This window comes from Callorhinchus milii, unplaced genomic scaffold (assembly GCF_018977255.1).
Source record: "Callorhinchus milii isolate IMCB2004 unplaced genomic scaffold, IMCB_Cmil_1.0 Scaffold4, whole genome shotgun sequence".
NCBI classification, from domain to species: domain Eukaryota; kingdom Metazoa; phylum Chordata; class Chondrichthyes; order Chimaeriformes; family Callorhinchidae; genus Callorhinchus; species Callorhinchus milii.
In genome coordinates, this window is record NW_024704745.1 from 52905285 (window position 1) to 52922173 (window position 16889).

Sequence of the window (16889 nt, forward strand, 5' to 3'; positions counted from 1 at the left end):
TGTGCTATCAACTGGGTGGATTGACCTCATTTCAGTGGAGTAGAACCTACACGTCCCAATTTCCTACCTAGTCAGTAGAATCAATTTGTCTTTTAATCTAATATTGCACAGATTTGTGAAATATTCTTTATCAAGATGTAGGTGCTATATCAAATGCATTACTTTTTTTTCAGTTAAACTCCAATGTAATTGCGTCTGTACTTGGTTAACATGCTATATAGTGTACAGTAACAAAAATAATAATACTTGTATTTGGCATAACGACTTTCATATTGGGCGTCACAGAATTTACTATGAAATACAATAACTGTATTTGAAGATGAATGGAGCAGCCCATTTCCAAACAGAAGTGTCCCACAAGAAACTAAGAAATGAATGACAGTTTTATTTTGCGGGGATTGTTGGCTAGGACATCGGGAGAAGCTCCCTTCTCTTTTTGAGTAGTGCTATGGAATCTTTAACATCCATCTGAACAAGCAGACAGGACCTCAGTTTGTGAGTCCTAACATAGGCCTTGAACCCACAACCTGCTGACTTAAAGGCAAGAGTGCTGAGCCAGACTGACGTAGCAGCATTCATTATTTTGCACATGGATGTGGCAGTATTCTGATGACCTCTTCAGATATTTGTATTAATCACAAACCCAACATAAATCAAGTAAATAACCAGTTGTACCAGTCTGGTACATTACATAAGTAGCTGAGCGTCAATTGTCATAGGAAACTAGGTATGTGCAGCTCAGTTCTTTTTCTTCCCTCCAATGCCCGAAGCTATTGAGATGAGTTGTAATGGTCATACCGTTGCTCTGGCTAACCCAACAAAGACCAATGATTAAAGCATAGAAGAATGATTATAACTAGCTCCTCTGACTCAGTACCACATCTTCCTGTGCACACACATCAAGGAAGCTATCTAGTACTTATTTTGGATCAGGGTAAGATATGCCACTTTGATGTTAAGAATTACTCACTGATAATTGATGTGAAAATATTTTCCTTTCTAATTTATTTTCTCTTTCCTTCTAAGGGAGGTATTATGATATTTCTTCACACAGAGGTGTGTTAGAATCCTTACTTGGAACCATAGATGAAGCAGAATCCATTTTAATTTTCAAGAGGGAATTATATAAATATCTGAAAAAGACAAATATTAAAGGTCATGGGGAAAAGGCAGGAGAATGGGACCACTCCTCCCGAGAAGCAATTGAGGCACAAATATGCTGAATGACCTCCCACTGCTGTAAATTTTCATAGTTCTAAATCATCCTCCCACTCGTAAACCTATTTAGCCCGACTTAATAACCTCTTTATTGCTTTTCATTGCTGGTTATCTTTGGGTATCCACATTGTTTTTGTCAGTGTTTTAAAATAGAATCTTAGGTTCTGTAAAGGAGCTTACTGAAGAAGCTTGTCTAAACGAAATGGCCTGCTTCAAGAGGAAATGCATGACACTTGTTCCTATTTACTGGGTAGTGTTGTCATCCTGACCAGATAGTCTCAAGCATATTTCTCCTTGTTGAAAGTCCCAAATTAGAGCTCCAATGTCCAAATGATTGCTCTGGTGTGCAACCTAGGTTTTTGGGGTTCCTGTATTGGCAGAGCATGAACTTATAAATATAATGTACACTTTCTTTTTGATCATAGATTTTAAAGATTTTAAATTAATTTACTTTGTAATGCATTTATAAACACAATTTTTTTTGAAACACTAGTCACAACAGTATGCACTTACCTATCCATCATTCGCCTTAGAATATCAGAGGTTTGATATTTCTCAGGGTATTAGCCTGTAAGACCATTGTTTCATAATTGAACACAGTGCAGAATTTTTGATAATGTTAAATTTAGTCTTAATTTGGAAGCTGGTGTTTTTAAGATCTGCAGAAACCAGATCCAGATTAAGACTGAATTTTAGAATTTACGTCCTATACTGTATTATTGTACTAGAAATAGTACCACCTGGTGAGGGCTCAAACCCGTGCTTGTCAGCTGTTGAATGACAACTACTATCCTCCTTGGGGAGGAGGTAAGCTGTGTCTCCTTGGAACTGAACTGGCTCCAAAGTGACATGTTTGGCAAAGGAATGTCAGAATCGAGCCAGCCCTCTGTGGCGGTCTCAGTAGTCCGGTTCCTGAGCCTAGCTGGTCCACAGTATTCCAGGGCACTGCTGATGACAGCACTGCCAGCTTGGCTCATCGACAAGACTTAGGAGGGCAGACCAGTCACTGGAGGGCAGAGTGTCATCCCACGGGCTCCTGTTAACCCTGCAAGCCAAAGCCCTAATGGGTGGTCCGAGTTGGACAATCAGCAGGAAAGCTTGCCAGACAGTACAATCAATGGCAAGTTATGCAGTTTTAGCTGCTAGACTCCAATGCGCACTCTGGGGTCCCTAAGCCTTGGATCTGGCTAACCTGCGCCCAATACTTTCCGGAATTAGGTAAGCAGGATGCGTCCCTCCAGGGAGAAAGAGCACATTCCATTCCAACAATCTATCTCTGGGATTTCCATGTGTAGGTGGGATGCATGGAAATCTCACTTTGGTTTGGATACTATTAAGCAAGATGATGGATTTCCGCATGTATCAGATACCTGGCTAACCCCCCAAAATTAAAGAGAACATTGCAACTTCATTGCCAGCCCATGCACATATCTGATCAAGTTCTCTTGTAGAGCCTTTGCTGCCTCCTGTGATTCCAAAGTTCCCTTAACTTGGTTTCATCTGCAAATTTAACTTTCTTATATTAAGTCTGTGAATCCAGGTATTTAATACATACAAGGAACAGGAGGGATCCCAGTACAGACTCCTGAGGCACTCCTAATTTTGACCTAGTTCCCCTAACAAAGACTTTCTGCTTTCTTCCCTTCATCTAATTCTGAATGCATGTCCATGTCTTGCCCTTGATACCCAGTGACCACAGTTTGTGAAGGAGTCTTTCATGTGGTTCTTTGTCAAATGTCTTCGGAAATTTAGATATAGTATCTCATATGGCTTCCTGGAGCCAATTTGGGCTGTCACCTCCTCAATAAATAATAATAATAAAACATAATCCTTGCATTTGACATAGCATCTTATCACGTTGTTGAGACGTTTCAAAGCACTTTAGAGGATATAATAATGATAATACTTGCATTTGATATAGCGCCTTATCACGTCTTCGAGACATCTCAAAGCGCTTCACAGAATATACTGTAAAGTGGATTGACTGTGTATTTTGTGGGTGAAAGGCAGCAGTCAATTGCACACAGCATTGTCCCACAAACAGCCATGAAGTGAGTGACCATTTTATTTGGGGGATTGTTGGCCGAGATACCGGGAGAAGCCCCCCCCACCACCCCACTCCTCTTTTCAAAAAGTGCCATGGAATCTTTAACATCCATCATTGCTAGCCCATGCACATATTCAATCAATTTATCTTGTACAGGCAGACAGGACCTTGGTTCAATGTTTCATCTGAATGAATGCACCTCTGACATTGTAACACCCCCCCGGTACTGCATTGGAGTGTCAGTTTAGGCTGTTCGATTCCAAGTACCAACGTGGGGCTTGAACCCAAATGCAAGGATTTGTTTTATTATGACTGACTCAAAAGCAAGATTGCTACCTCTGCACCAAGCTGAAGAAGTCTATGAGATTAGTCAATCAAGACCTATCTTTTCTGAACCCATGTTGGCTGTTATTTATTAAATTATTTTAATATAAAAACCATCAAATATGCACATCAAAATTTCTACAGCTGATTGGGCACACGGTCAGGAATGTTGGTTTTCCAGTTGTTAGACAAGTGAGTTTGTGGTCAGGGAACTGTTTAGCGCCTTCGAACGTCCACCCAATGTGAAAGGCACCATACAAATGTAATTTGTTGTTGCTATTGAAGTAGCAATAGCAGTGTTCTCATTGTAATGGCTGCTGCTTTTTGTATGAAGAGGAATAAATTGTATTGCTTTTGGCTTCAACCTGAAGAACACTATTTCGCTGTGATCCAAGCCAATGCACAAAATGAACAAAAACAATAGAAGGACATCTTATACAAATCATACCAATGTCAGAAAGGGGGTTGCAAAACACGGTGCAAAATTGACAGCATATCTGGTGCTTTGTGCTGAAAAAACTCACATCAATCCTTATGCAGATTTGAGGAACTAAATCTCGGACAAGATTTGACCAAGTTCCCCCATAGCTTCCAGTTTCATCATGAGAACTCTGACATGAATTGCTAAATGGCCTTCTGTACTATAAATTTATATGGTGCTATGAGGCACTAGGTCCCAAGTCTTATGGAAATCGATAATAATAATCCTTGCATTTCATATAGCAGCTGATCACGTTGTTTAGACATCTCAAAGCACTTCACAGAGTATAACGATAAAGTGAAGTAACTGTATATTTTGTGGGAGATACTCGGCAGCTAATTATGCACAGATATGCCCCATAATCATGGATTGAATGACCAAATTTGATGGACTCAATGCAGGTGGGTTTCCCCTGAGCTGTACAGCGTTCTGCTCTCATTTTTCCTGATGAGAGGCACCAGTCATGCTGCTGTTTTCCTGGCTAGTGCTGCTTTTTCTACCCCGTAGTTTACAAAGCAGAAAGTGTTTTAAAGCAAGGAAAGGGGAAATGGCTGTACTTCCTCTCATCCCAATCCTAGTGCAGCACATACAGATACTTAGGAAGCTTCCAAACTAGAAGACTGGAGAGTCTGGCAGACATTCTGCTAGATCAGTTTCTTGCTGGGACGAATACGAGTTTGTGTGTCTAGAAAGTTATTGAAAACAGGAACTGACTCGCATGATAGAACAGTTCAAACCACAAAGTAAGGAGAGTGAGTTATGCTGCAAATCCTAACAAAATGGAGTAGTGTTTAATGCTTTGCTGACCTCATTGTAGCAGCTCTTGAAAATTGCCCTTTTGTACTGTTTCTTTGCAAAATTACTTCAGGAAGTTGATATTTGAAAAAATATTATTTTATGATAACATTACCTTTTAAGAAGTCAGAAATAGAACTTCTTTTGATTGCTAATGTTAGTTATCCTCTCTCTGTTTGTAAACAAGTAGACCACTACATGATAGAGGTTTGCCCATTAATGCACCAGTAGCAGATCAGCCACGACAGCTAGAGAGGAGACAAGTGTTAGAGGTGCTCATTACCCAGTTCTTTCAGTGAACTATGTAATTGAGCACCATTACCTTCTTGTACTATAGGCATTTATTCAATTTGTTGCATATGTTTTGTTGGGTTATCGTTTTCCTACAGAATTTTTCCTTTATCCACAAGATCGCAGACCACAAGATGTATTGGAATAAAATAGGATTTACTCAGATGTGCAATGTGACTGATGTGCATGACTCTTTGTTTGTTCTTTGTGATTTGTTCAACTGGTGCTAGGTCACTGGTGCTGTAGTCGCTGTGGGAGAACTGTTCTTAGCGTTGTCACCTATTATTCTCTGTACAGGGCTGCATGATGGCTGTATGAGTGCCAGTCAGCTTTGCAGCCGTAGCTGTGCTGTGAAGGCCATCTCTGCAGGATGCCTATGAGATTCAGTGAGGTTTCTGAATCCCTTGGTTATTGGAGTTTGGATCTCAATGGCTTCCAAAAAATTTTCCAATTCCTAGCACTGGTACCCCTCGTTTCATGAAATCAAAATCCCCCTACCTTTAACAGATTTAAAAAATTGTCAGATTTAGTTCAGTCGCATTTCTGCCATGCTGATAATATAATTGATTTTAATGATTTCTCTGCCTCTGTTTAGACATAAAAAGGGAGACCTTAAGTCCTTTGGAGTTTTGTTAACAAATTGTCCTTAGCACCATGGGCTCATGCTTTCTGAGAGTTTTGAAGCTTGATATTGCCTTTGATGATTTATTCTGTACAGATTTCCATTTTCTATTCCCTCAGTCAGTTTGCTGATGTCAATTTGCATTCTTCAGGCAACAAAAAGACACTGATTACTGTGCTTGACTGGAAAAGACTCCCTGCTTGAAGATTATAAAAAGGAACTTTTCCAATCAACCACAGTAGCTTGAGAAAGATGCTTTGCACTATATTCTGTGAAGTGCTTTGGGACGTCTCAACTAAGTGATAAGGCGTTATATTAAATGCAAGGATTATTATTATTACTTCAGGAACAAGGTAAGGAATTACTACAATTTTCATATTTAACATTGGAGACTGGGCCCGCATTGTAGAGATAGTAATAATAATAATAATCCATGCATTTAATATACCGCCTTTCACGTCAGGAGGATATATCAAAATGCTTTGAGATGACTGTGTATTTTGCAGATGAACTATGAACATGTACACATTATACGGATCAATGTTTCACTATAACTAAATATGTTAAAATGATTCTGTATCAAGAATACATCATTTTATATTGTGTAAAACCTGTTGTATTAGAAACTGATCCAAAAATAGAGAAAAGTGTACATTAATATGCACAGACTGTGTGCAACCTTATATTACCCATCAGAATTGATCATGTGATGAGGTTTAAAAGATGATGTTGCTAGGTGTCAATACTTCCTGATCAAATGCCTTTATCCCTAATATTTGTGTTATATTGGGTATTGGGTGGGGGGGGGGGCCTTATTTGTTTATCGGCTGATATTTTGTTATTTTACTTTTTGTAAGAATTTGTGTCAGATTGTTCAAATGATTGGAAGAGGGTTTTTTCCTACTCATCCTCTGTTGTCCTCCTCAAGGCTCAGGAGAATTGCCTGTGGTCCTCCTCTGAGCTCCTCTTAAAGAGACAAGCAGCAAATAGATTTTTTTTTTGGGGGGTGCACTGAGCCCCTTTTACCCCTATTTTTGTTTTGGTCAGCCAGGTGTCTGACACACATGGAAACCCTTCACTATGCTGAGAGTATGGAAACCAGACTGAGAGTTCCATGCATCCCACCTACACATGAAATTTCCTGAGATGTTTACTGGAATGAAATGCACACACTCTCCCCGGAATGATGCATCCTGTTTACCTAATTCTGGAAAAGGTTTACAAAAAAACAAGGCTTTGGGGATGTGTTGGAGTACTGCTGGAGTCTAAGCAACAACAAATTTGCCATTGAGAGCACTGCCTAGTAAATTTTCCTGCTTCTTCTCCACCTACTCATTAGGGCTGTTGCATATTGCTTTAAGGCTAAATTAACAATTGGACATTGACAATGAGAAGCAAGTAGGAAGCATTATAGGATTCTGGGAAAGTGACTGGACAGAATGTTGAAGAGAGTAGAAGTGTAAGGTCGAAATAAAGAAACTATTGAAGCTAAACTGTGTTGTGGATTGAAAATTAATACCAGGGCTTTGAAGCTTAAAAATCTTCCCCCAAGAAGGATAGTCACTAGTTGGTCATTTGTTATCTGACAAGCGTGGGTTTGAGCCCTCACTATGTTATCATGGACTGAGCCCAGTTTCTGAATTACCATTGAGTTAATCTGGAATGATATTAATGATAATAATATTCCTTGCATTTATCTAGACTGTTACAAGCATGGAAACTGGTCATTCAGCTGTTTATTCTCATATCAGCCTCCACCATTCCTAATCCCCTCTCCCTGTAGTCCTGTAGCTCAGTGGTTGGAGCACTTGCCTCGCAAGTGAGAGACCTGGGTTTGATTTCCAGAAGAGCAAAATGTTGGGCAAGTTTCCTTACTCCACACTCCTCTGTTTATCTAGGAGCAAGTAGGAACCCTAGTCAATTGGCGGATCGCTTTTCCAGCGATTATAATTCCTTTTAAAAAGTTGGTCACTTCAATCCATGACTGTGCACAATTGGCTTCTGTGTTTTGCCCACAAAATATACAGTCAATTCACTATACAGTATATTCTGTGAAGCGCTTTGAGTTTTCTCATATGCTATATCAAATACAAGGATTATTATTACATGCATCTAATTTTCTTTTATATGTCTCTTAACAAAAAATACGCAACCGCTTGCTACTGATCTTACTCAGTTAGGTGGCTCCTATCAGCATGCAGCACTGATCCACACACAGTGTTACATTATTCGGTATACAGAAATACTTGGTTAATACAGTACTTACTTTCCTAGCAGACATTACGGGACCAGTTTATTGTTTAGAAAGGTAATCGAGAATGGTGCCTCTAAAAACCTGAAATTAAATAAGGATATTTCCTACGAGGTAGGAGATTTTTAAATAGCATTTACCTATTTAGGGTGGGCCGTGTATATTGAAATCACTCTTCTCTTCCCCCTGCCTCCTCTCACATCAAATTTGCTTCTTCAAGTAATTTATATGAATCTTACTTCTGAGGATATCTTTGATCATGTCTGCATGGCTTATATGCTGTTCATGTGGCTTGCCTCGTCTGAGTCTGAGTGTTAATGCCTGGTAATACTGCTCTTCTATTTCATCATATTATATCTTTATAGTGTGAATTACCCAGCTCTTTGGAGAAACATGTTTACTTGGTCGCTAATTTCTGAGAATTGCAATTCGAAAACTGAAGCAAATACAGATATTGTCTGAAACAATTTTGGAGTGTGAGTCTGTACACTGACAAATAATTCACTGATATTGTGAATTTAGTGCAGTCTTTGAACAGGAAATTCTGTTTTGTTTTTCAGCACGAAAATTGAGGAAATTCAGTAAACTAAAACACATCGGAAACAACCAGTCAACTCTGCAGCCAGACATGACTCTGAATATGAATCCACTTGCTGCACCAAAGATCACGGTTCCTTCAGCTCGAGGGATCCAGTTCACACCGGCACTCATTTCCATTTTACACGTTATAGAACCAGAAGTTATTTTCGCAGGTTATGATAACACTCAGCCTGACTCACCTAACTACCTGCTAACCAGTCTGAACAGGCTGTGCGAGAAACAACTAGTCTCTGTTGTGAAATGGGCCAAGTCCGTACCAGGTAACAATAGGATTAAAATCTAAAAATTATAATAATGAAACAATGTACAGTGTTTATTTTCTTCTTTATTTTTTTCTTTGTTTTGCATGTTAAAGTGGTGAACATCACAATGAGTTCTTTCTAGTGCAACAGCGTCTTTCTCTTTACCACAGCAACTTTTCTTGTGACTCTTGCAAATTTGCTATTTTTATCAGGATACTTCCCAGGTCTGAATGTTCACCTAGTCTTAAGCTGGAAGCCTATATTTTCTTAATATTTAAGATCACTTAGAATTGTGGAAAATGTTTGAATTGAGTCTTCAGTGGTAGGACAAGGATGATGGACCGAAAAATATTTGGGGTAAATGTTCTTCCAAACCTGTAATTTAAGGAGGAGTTGAAGATATCGATTTCTGAACCATACAATCCAAAGTCATAATGGGTAGCTGCTCAGTAATCTTTGTGTTGTGGACTTTGACCACTAAAAACTAGATGAAGCATCTCAAATTAATTTTGCTTAGAACTCTTAGGAGGTTGTAACATATCAGTTGTAACCTCGATCCAAACTCAGGGTCACAAGGCAAAGGACAGCATTGCTACTCACTAATCAAATTCCCTTCTACTCCAGCCGCCATATGAAATTTTTTTTCTATCAACGGCTAGATACAGAATATATTTAAATTACATGTTTAATGCTGGTAGCTCTCTGGATTGTTTTATTATGTTTATTACAATTTGTAGTGGAAATTAATTGAGGTGGCAGAGTAAATCCATTAGCCTAGGCTGATAATGAAATCAGGTCCTGTGATGAAGACACATTATTGCAACTATCTTTAGCATATAATAGCATGGTAAACCGTTACTCAAATGTTCTTAACTGTCAAACTTAATTAATAGCATTCTTGCCTTTTAGTCACAAATTTGGGGTTTTGGCTTTTTCACAGGACTTGACGATAAATAGTGCAAGATTATTCCACTCATAGGTCAATTGGTTGTAAAGGGTGCAAGCTCAGGTTGTAGAAAACAAACTTTCAAATTTAACCCCAGTTTAAAAACTATCCGAAATACTGTCAAAATCTTACACAAGTCTTACATTTTAAAGTTAAATGACTCAGACAGGTGGAATATCAGGCTTCAGAAATTAGATTTTTCATCTAAATGTTTTAAAAGTTAATTTTTTGTACACTGATGTGATCTATGTACAGTGAACTCTTTATAACTCTACCCTGCTTTAACATGTCACTTCTACTTAAGTTATCAAGTTGTCCTGACTATATTTAGTTTTACATGTATTTATAGATATACCTAACTTGATACTCTGGATGACTAGTCATTTAGCCCTTTTCCCTTGAAGTATCAGAAGTTTACTGTATCTCCTGTTATTTATGAAACAAAACTTCTTTGAATTCTTACAATGGTTATGAAGCTTTCTGTGCTGAGTACTTTGATATATATGGATCACGAGGGAGTCAGGACAAATAACAGGACGTTTTTCTTGATGCAGAGGATAATCAACAACTGGAACAGGTTGCCAGACAAAGTGGTTGAGGCCAGAACGCTAGACTTATTCAAAAAGTAGCTTGATGCAGTGATAAGAGATGGTAAAATGGGTGTTTTGCAGGGATGAGATTGGATGGACTAAATCCAGACCAACTGGATGCTGCATCCAGACCAATGTTGTGATCCTGTGATGTATTACAGTCACAGACAAAACACATGCTTTATCTGAGTTTGGCCACTTGCACAAACTATATGTAAAAAAATAAGCCAGCTTGAGAAGAATGTATGGGAAATCACATCTACCTATCTTGCACAAATCGATACATTACCATCCTCTTCATAAAACCGTTTCACTCATCCCATATATATTCAAATATTAATTTGATTATCAGAATCCGGAACTGACAAGGAAGGGGATATAAACATAGATTAAATACAGTGGAGTAGGCATATCAGATATTTTAATGACTAATGCCTTACCTAGCAATGATGGATGGAGACTCCTCATTTTCAGCTTTATCTGGAGTTTCCAAATCTTACACTCCCACTCTTAAATATGCCAGCATGTTTTAAAATGTCATGATATTATTAATAGTCTGAAAGATGGTGAATAATCATCATATTGAATCCATTTTGCACTATTATATTTTTCCAACCCATTGAGGATCTCTTAATAATAATAATCCTTGCATTTGATATAGTGCTTTTCACATCTTCTCGATGTCTCAAAGTGCTTCATCTTCTGGATCATCAAATCTAGAGCAAATGGATATCAGTGCTTGAGTGAGTAGTTTGCTACTGGCATTTGCTTAAACAGACAGATAGGTAATTGAAATAATAATCAACACTGTCAATGGCTCTGTTTTATCTCCAAGGAGATCAGAAGCAACTTTCTGCCAGGGTTGTCAGATGTGAGCTGAGTAGCTTTGTCTGTTGGTTATTCTGATAAATGAGGCATGGAGCATAATCTTTTACTAGATTACTTGTATCCTGGTTTGCTCTTGGCAACTATAGTACATAACATCCATGGCTTTGTTTGCATTTCTCCAAACTGTATAAAGATCTTCCACATGTTTTTTCTAAAACTATCCCCTATGTAGACTGCAAGGAATTGCAATTATGTAGCCTTTGAAAACTGCATTCTTCATGTTGAAAATTCATCTCCAATTCCAGTAATCCACCATTTCCTTCAAACAGGATTGTTTATTTCAGGCCATCTACTTTGTATGGTCTCTTGGATATATTTCTGTCTCCGTCCTTCACAGTTTCCTGTCTAATCTGACTCAGTTTCTATTCAGACACTAGCACTGATGATGTTATGCTCTATGCATACACTGTTGCTTCTACCTCTTTATTGGTACTCTAACTAAAGGGTAGTGGCAAGATGGCAGCAGCTTTGTATATTAAATGTACATCTTGATCATATTTATTCAGTCTTAACAGTAATCATATTCCTTAGCTAATCCTCAAGGCTCTTCTGACACATTGTCGTGACCTCCCATGCTTTGCCCCATCAGATCCACTGAGGACGGCGATCCTTCCTATTCTGCTCCTGTTATCAACCAAAGCCTTAACATTAGGGTGGCCCTGGCTGGACAAGTAGAAGGAAGTGTGCCAGACAGTCATGACCTGCTCTACCTTCCCTCACCTCGTAACATCGCCCGACTGCACCACTACCTCACCCCTCAGGGCGCTGAAACTCTTGTTCATCCCTTCATCACCTCCAGGTTCGACTTTGTAAACGTCCTGCTTGTCGGCCTTCCCAACTCCTCCCTCCACAGGCTGCAGATAATCCACAACTCTGCAGCCCATGTCTTCTCCTGCACCAAACTCCGTGACCCCATCTCCCCCACTCTTGCCCAACTCCATTGGCTCCCTATCCTTCAGAGGATCCAGTTCAAGATCCTTGTCCTCATCTACAAAGCCCTCCATGGCCTCGCCCCACCCTACCTCTGTGACCTCCTAACCCCCTACCAACCCGCCCGTTCCCTCCGCTCAGCCGGCTCCAGCCTGCTCCACGTCCCCTGACCCACCCGCCCCACCAATGGCGGGAGAGCCTTCAGCCACTCTGCCCCCAACCTCTGGAATTCCATCCCCCAATCACACCGCCTCGCCCCCTCCTTAGCCTCCTTCAAGTCCCACCTAAAGACCCTTCTCTTCGACCATGCTATTGGCCACCCCCCTTTCCCTCCCCTCCCTTCTCCCCCCCCTGACTCCAGCTCGGGTCTGAAATGCTGTACACTGTCCAGCGCCTTGGGCCGTCCTCCCGACGTGAAAGACGCTATACAAATGTAATCTTGTTGTTATTGTTGTTGGTTGTACTCCAGCAGAACCTCAACACGCATTCTGGGTCCCCAAACTTTGGCTCTTCCCAACCTCTCCAGAATTAGGTTAACAGGGCTCATGCTTCCAGGGACTGTGAATTCCATTCCAGATATAGGAGTTTCCATGTGTAAGTGGCATACTTATGTGAAACTCTGTCTGGTTTGTATAAAATTAAACGGGGTGATAGGTTGGCCTACTCCTGCTCCTAATTCTTATGTTCTTATGTTTCCACGTGTCAGACACAAAGCTGACTTAGCAAAAAGTTGTTTCTGGAGTAGCACATCATGTAATCCATGTTGATTCACATCTGTGTATATTTTTATAGGCTTTTCCAGACCACAAAATATAAGCACTGCAAGTTATGATATTACACCATTCAACACTTGCTATGAGTGTGCCTCTTTGACAATAAAGTGTTTTGTTTGAACCACAAATTGCTAGAAAAAAAGGTGGTAAACAAGACTGGAATGGTACCTTCCCAACAGAATTACCATTCATCAAATGGTTAAACTTCATTTTATGAGCTAGATTTTTAATTACCTTAACTTTTTGTAATAGAAAAATATTTCATGGTAGAGAATGACCTTCCACAGCCATTCATGTCCTAGAAGGAACTGGTGAAACTCAAACTAACCAGAGCAGCAGCAGTGAGAGTAGTGTCACGTTGTCAGCATATGCAGTCTCCACATATCAAAGGTGCAACCTATAACAACAACAACAATTTGCATTTATTTAGCACCCTTCCCATAGAGCAACATCTTAAAGCACTTCACATGGAAGGGCTTGGACACCAAGCAAAGCAAAAGGGGGAGACGGTTAGGTTTGGAGCAAGGGAAGCGAAGGCTCAGCCACCAAAAGTTTTGTGGAGAGGGCACGAGACACACAGCAACCCACATTCTATGGGGTTTTGTTATAGTCTCTGTAGCACACAGGCAACGTTCAGCATTTGTGTCTTACCACAGAATGCCTAAGATTGCGTGTCCAGCAAGAAACCAGATTCCCGGGCAAAGCGAAACAAATTTTCATACTCTACACGTGTCTGTTTACCTTGCAATACGTAGGAACATGGTTGTTAGTCTATTGGCAGATCGCTTCTCCGGGAGTAATAAACCCTTAAAAAAAATATTAATTAATCCACAACTGTTTGTGGGGCACGGCTGTTCGCAGTTGTCTGCCGCTAATTGACCAGCTTATTTAATACCATAAACTTTGCCACCAATCAATATCTGCACAGCTCAGTCATGACACTGCTGCATTTTCAAATAGCTCCAGCCACCCAGCACACATCACTGAACCCCTTTCTGTATCAATGCCTATAATTTGCAAAATGCAGCAAGGAATATAAGCAAGTTATAGCATTGGTGCAGAAACAACAACAACAACAAGATTCCATTTATAAAGCGCCTTTCACGTCAGGAGGACGTCCCTGAAAGGGGTTCAGTAATGTGTGTTGGATGGCTGGAAAGGTCAATAATCATATCCTGTATTGCCTAACCTTGCATCCTGGCCGCAAAAAAACAAAAGAACTATTTTGTCACAGCACAATATCATTCTTCAATACGCCTTCATTTTTCATATGAACTGTTACTATTTCCTTATCAATGTCTGTCATGAAGTCTCTAATCTCAAACTTTAGAAACAGTACTTGACACTTCAGTAGTTCTGCCCTTCTCCTGAACTCTTGCAAAGGGATAAGCTTGATAAAGTAATGTGTTTTGAGCCAACTAATTGTTTGGTTATAATGTTGAGTTTACCCACCCGAAATTTAAATTGCTGTTATATCAGGTTCACAATCGCATGTTTTTACCTGGTGGTATTTGTAGCTAACAAAAAATGCAGGCATTTTCTCAACATTGCCCATATCCACATATTTACCACAGTTGCGTGCCATCTTTCATGATTGGTGCTAATATTAGATTCCTTGTGTGGGTGGGAACCAAACTGCCTCCCTTTCCCTGCAAGTTTATGCACCTTCCACGGTTATTGTTGACAGAACCATTTCAGAAGCTACAGCTACTTAAAGTAAATCTTCCATTAGTTCTGTCATCTTTGGCATCCATACTCACTCATCCATTTTCAAAGTACAAAGAAATTACTTCCATTGTTATTGCAACTTATCATATCAAATGTCTCAATGCATTTCATGGATAATTACTGTCAGGTGTAATGACTGTTTTTATAGTCAAATGCAGCAGACATTTGCTCCTGCAAGACATAAAATGAATAACCAGTTAATCTGGAGGATTGTTGGTCAAAAGAAACCTCTTTTGAAGTAATGGATGTGGTGTTTAACATCCAACTGAACAAGCAGTCGGGACCTGGGTTGAATGACAAAGATAACATCAAATCTCCTGAAACATCCGGAACGTACCACTGCTTTTAAGAAAGTAAAGCTTTCTCTCAATTCCCTTCTAGTGAAATGTGATTATCTTATGCTAGGATAACCATCACCCACTTAAGCACCATTATTAACACAAACCATATTTTTCATCAAAGATGATTTTTTATTTGATTTAATTAAAATTTTGAACAGCAAAAAATATGGAAAATTAGCTTATTTCTCTAAAATATGTATCATGTAAATCTATGCATATCAACCTTCAAACAGAATTTTCCTTTAACAGATAATTTGACAAATTATGATATTATTAATTCTACAACTCTGCTCATTTAATGGAAACCAACAGGTCAGGATTTACGTTTTGTATATTATGTTATCTTCTTTTAAGTTGGCTTCTGAATATTTGTAAATGGATTAATTTAGAATACAGGACAATTCCTCTCTTCACCTTCATAATTATGCTTTTGCTTGGTGTATGAGGAATAAAAATGTCACAATTCCTTTTGGTCACAGGGGAAATAAGATTCGGACATTCTCATTGCTGTACCCTAAATTCAGGTGACTAGGATTGGGTCTACCAAGAAGTGAAGGCACTCATACAGCACACAGGAAGGGATAATTGGGTGCATTATATATATTTTGTAAAAAAAAGGGACTCACGATTATAAGTAGAAATAGTTTCACTTAAATGCTGTTATTTGTTGAGGTGGAAGTAAACAACATGGCAAAAAGGCCACCCCCTCAATGAAAGATATGGGTTCCCAATCGTGTTTAGAGAAAGTCCTCTTATCTCATTCATAAATGTTACCGAGATCCTGGGGGGGGCCTATACCTAAATCTTGTTTTGCATTGGCTCAACAGAAGAAGGCATGGAAGTTACAGATTTGCAAAGTGAGTGTTTCTCCATATATATGAATATTACCGTGACAATTCTGCAGTTTGGAAGTCCACAATTTCATCCAAAACTAAACCTTCAGGACTGTTTTGTCTTAAAATATTAGATCCCACAGAATTTAGAAATTCTGTCCTAAATTGAAAATTGTTTTCCTGCAGTTCTTCAGTTTCCAAATTAAGACTGAATATAAGAATTTTCCACAATTTTGCCACATTTTTAAAACAACATGGTCTTATAAGGTGGTATTTCTTTTTAGACTCTGTCAAGCACAGGTACTCTCCAATCAAAATATTATTTTTTTAATAGAAAGGGCCTAATTTAAAGTATTTCTTCTCAGGATTCCTTTATAAGAAACCTAAGTCACAAAATATGGACTCCTTTCGGTAACTCGAAGTATGTCGCACTGATTCATTCACAGCAATTCCACTCTTGACACAGTATGCTTTCAGAGTAGAAGATCCTACAGGTTGATAGTATTCTTAGAAATGTCACAAATTAGACTCGCAAGTTTCTGAAATCCATTTCTTCACTATGATTATTCTTAATAAGCACCATGAAGTACTTACAGTTCTTTTTTAATTCTCAACTGCCTTACTCAGAAAAGTTAGAAATGCCTATTTTATTACTTTCTTTCAAGTTCTTGTCTGTTTAAATAGTTTGTGGACATCGCACATGTGGATCTCATCAGAATTTCTACTTCAGTTGCAGTAAACTTTTCCAAAGTTGAATAGAAATACATATCCTAAGCATGAGAGTTACAGGAAACAGTCAACGCTGCAACCATTTGCAACACTGCATCAGTTAGAACTAGGCAACAGATAGCAAAACAGTCTAGGCTAATAGATGGCAGAGGATTGCTGAACCACACATATCAAATACCAATATACTTTCTTTTATGGATGACAGTGTTTCCTTCCTTGAAGTACGGTAAGGTTATAAGAGAACGGAAGTGAGACTTCCT

General features: G+C 39.1%; 1 protein-coding gene across 1 annotated transcript in view; it reads left to right on the top strand.

Annotated features, from left to right (window-relative positions):
- Positions 1-16889, top strand: part of LOC103184039 (progesterone receptor) — a 148151-nt gene that overhangs the window by 107229 nt on the left and 24033 nt on the right. Inside the window, exon 4 of the mRNA XM_007901877.2 lies at positions 8590-8889. Coding sequence (XP_007900068.1) covers positions 8590-8889 — 300 coding nt within the window. The remainder of the gene's footprint in view (positions 1-8589; positions 8890-16889) is intronic.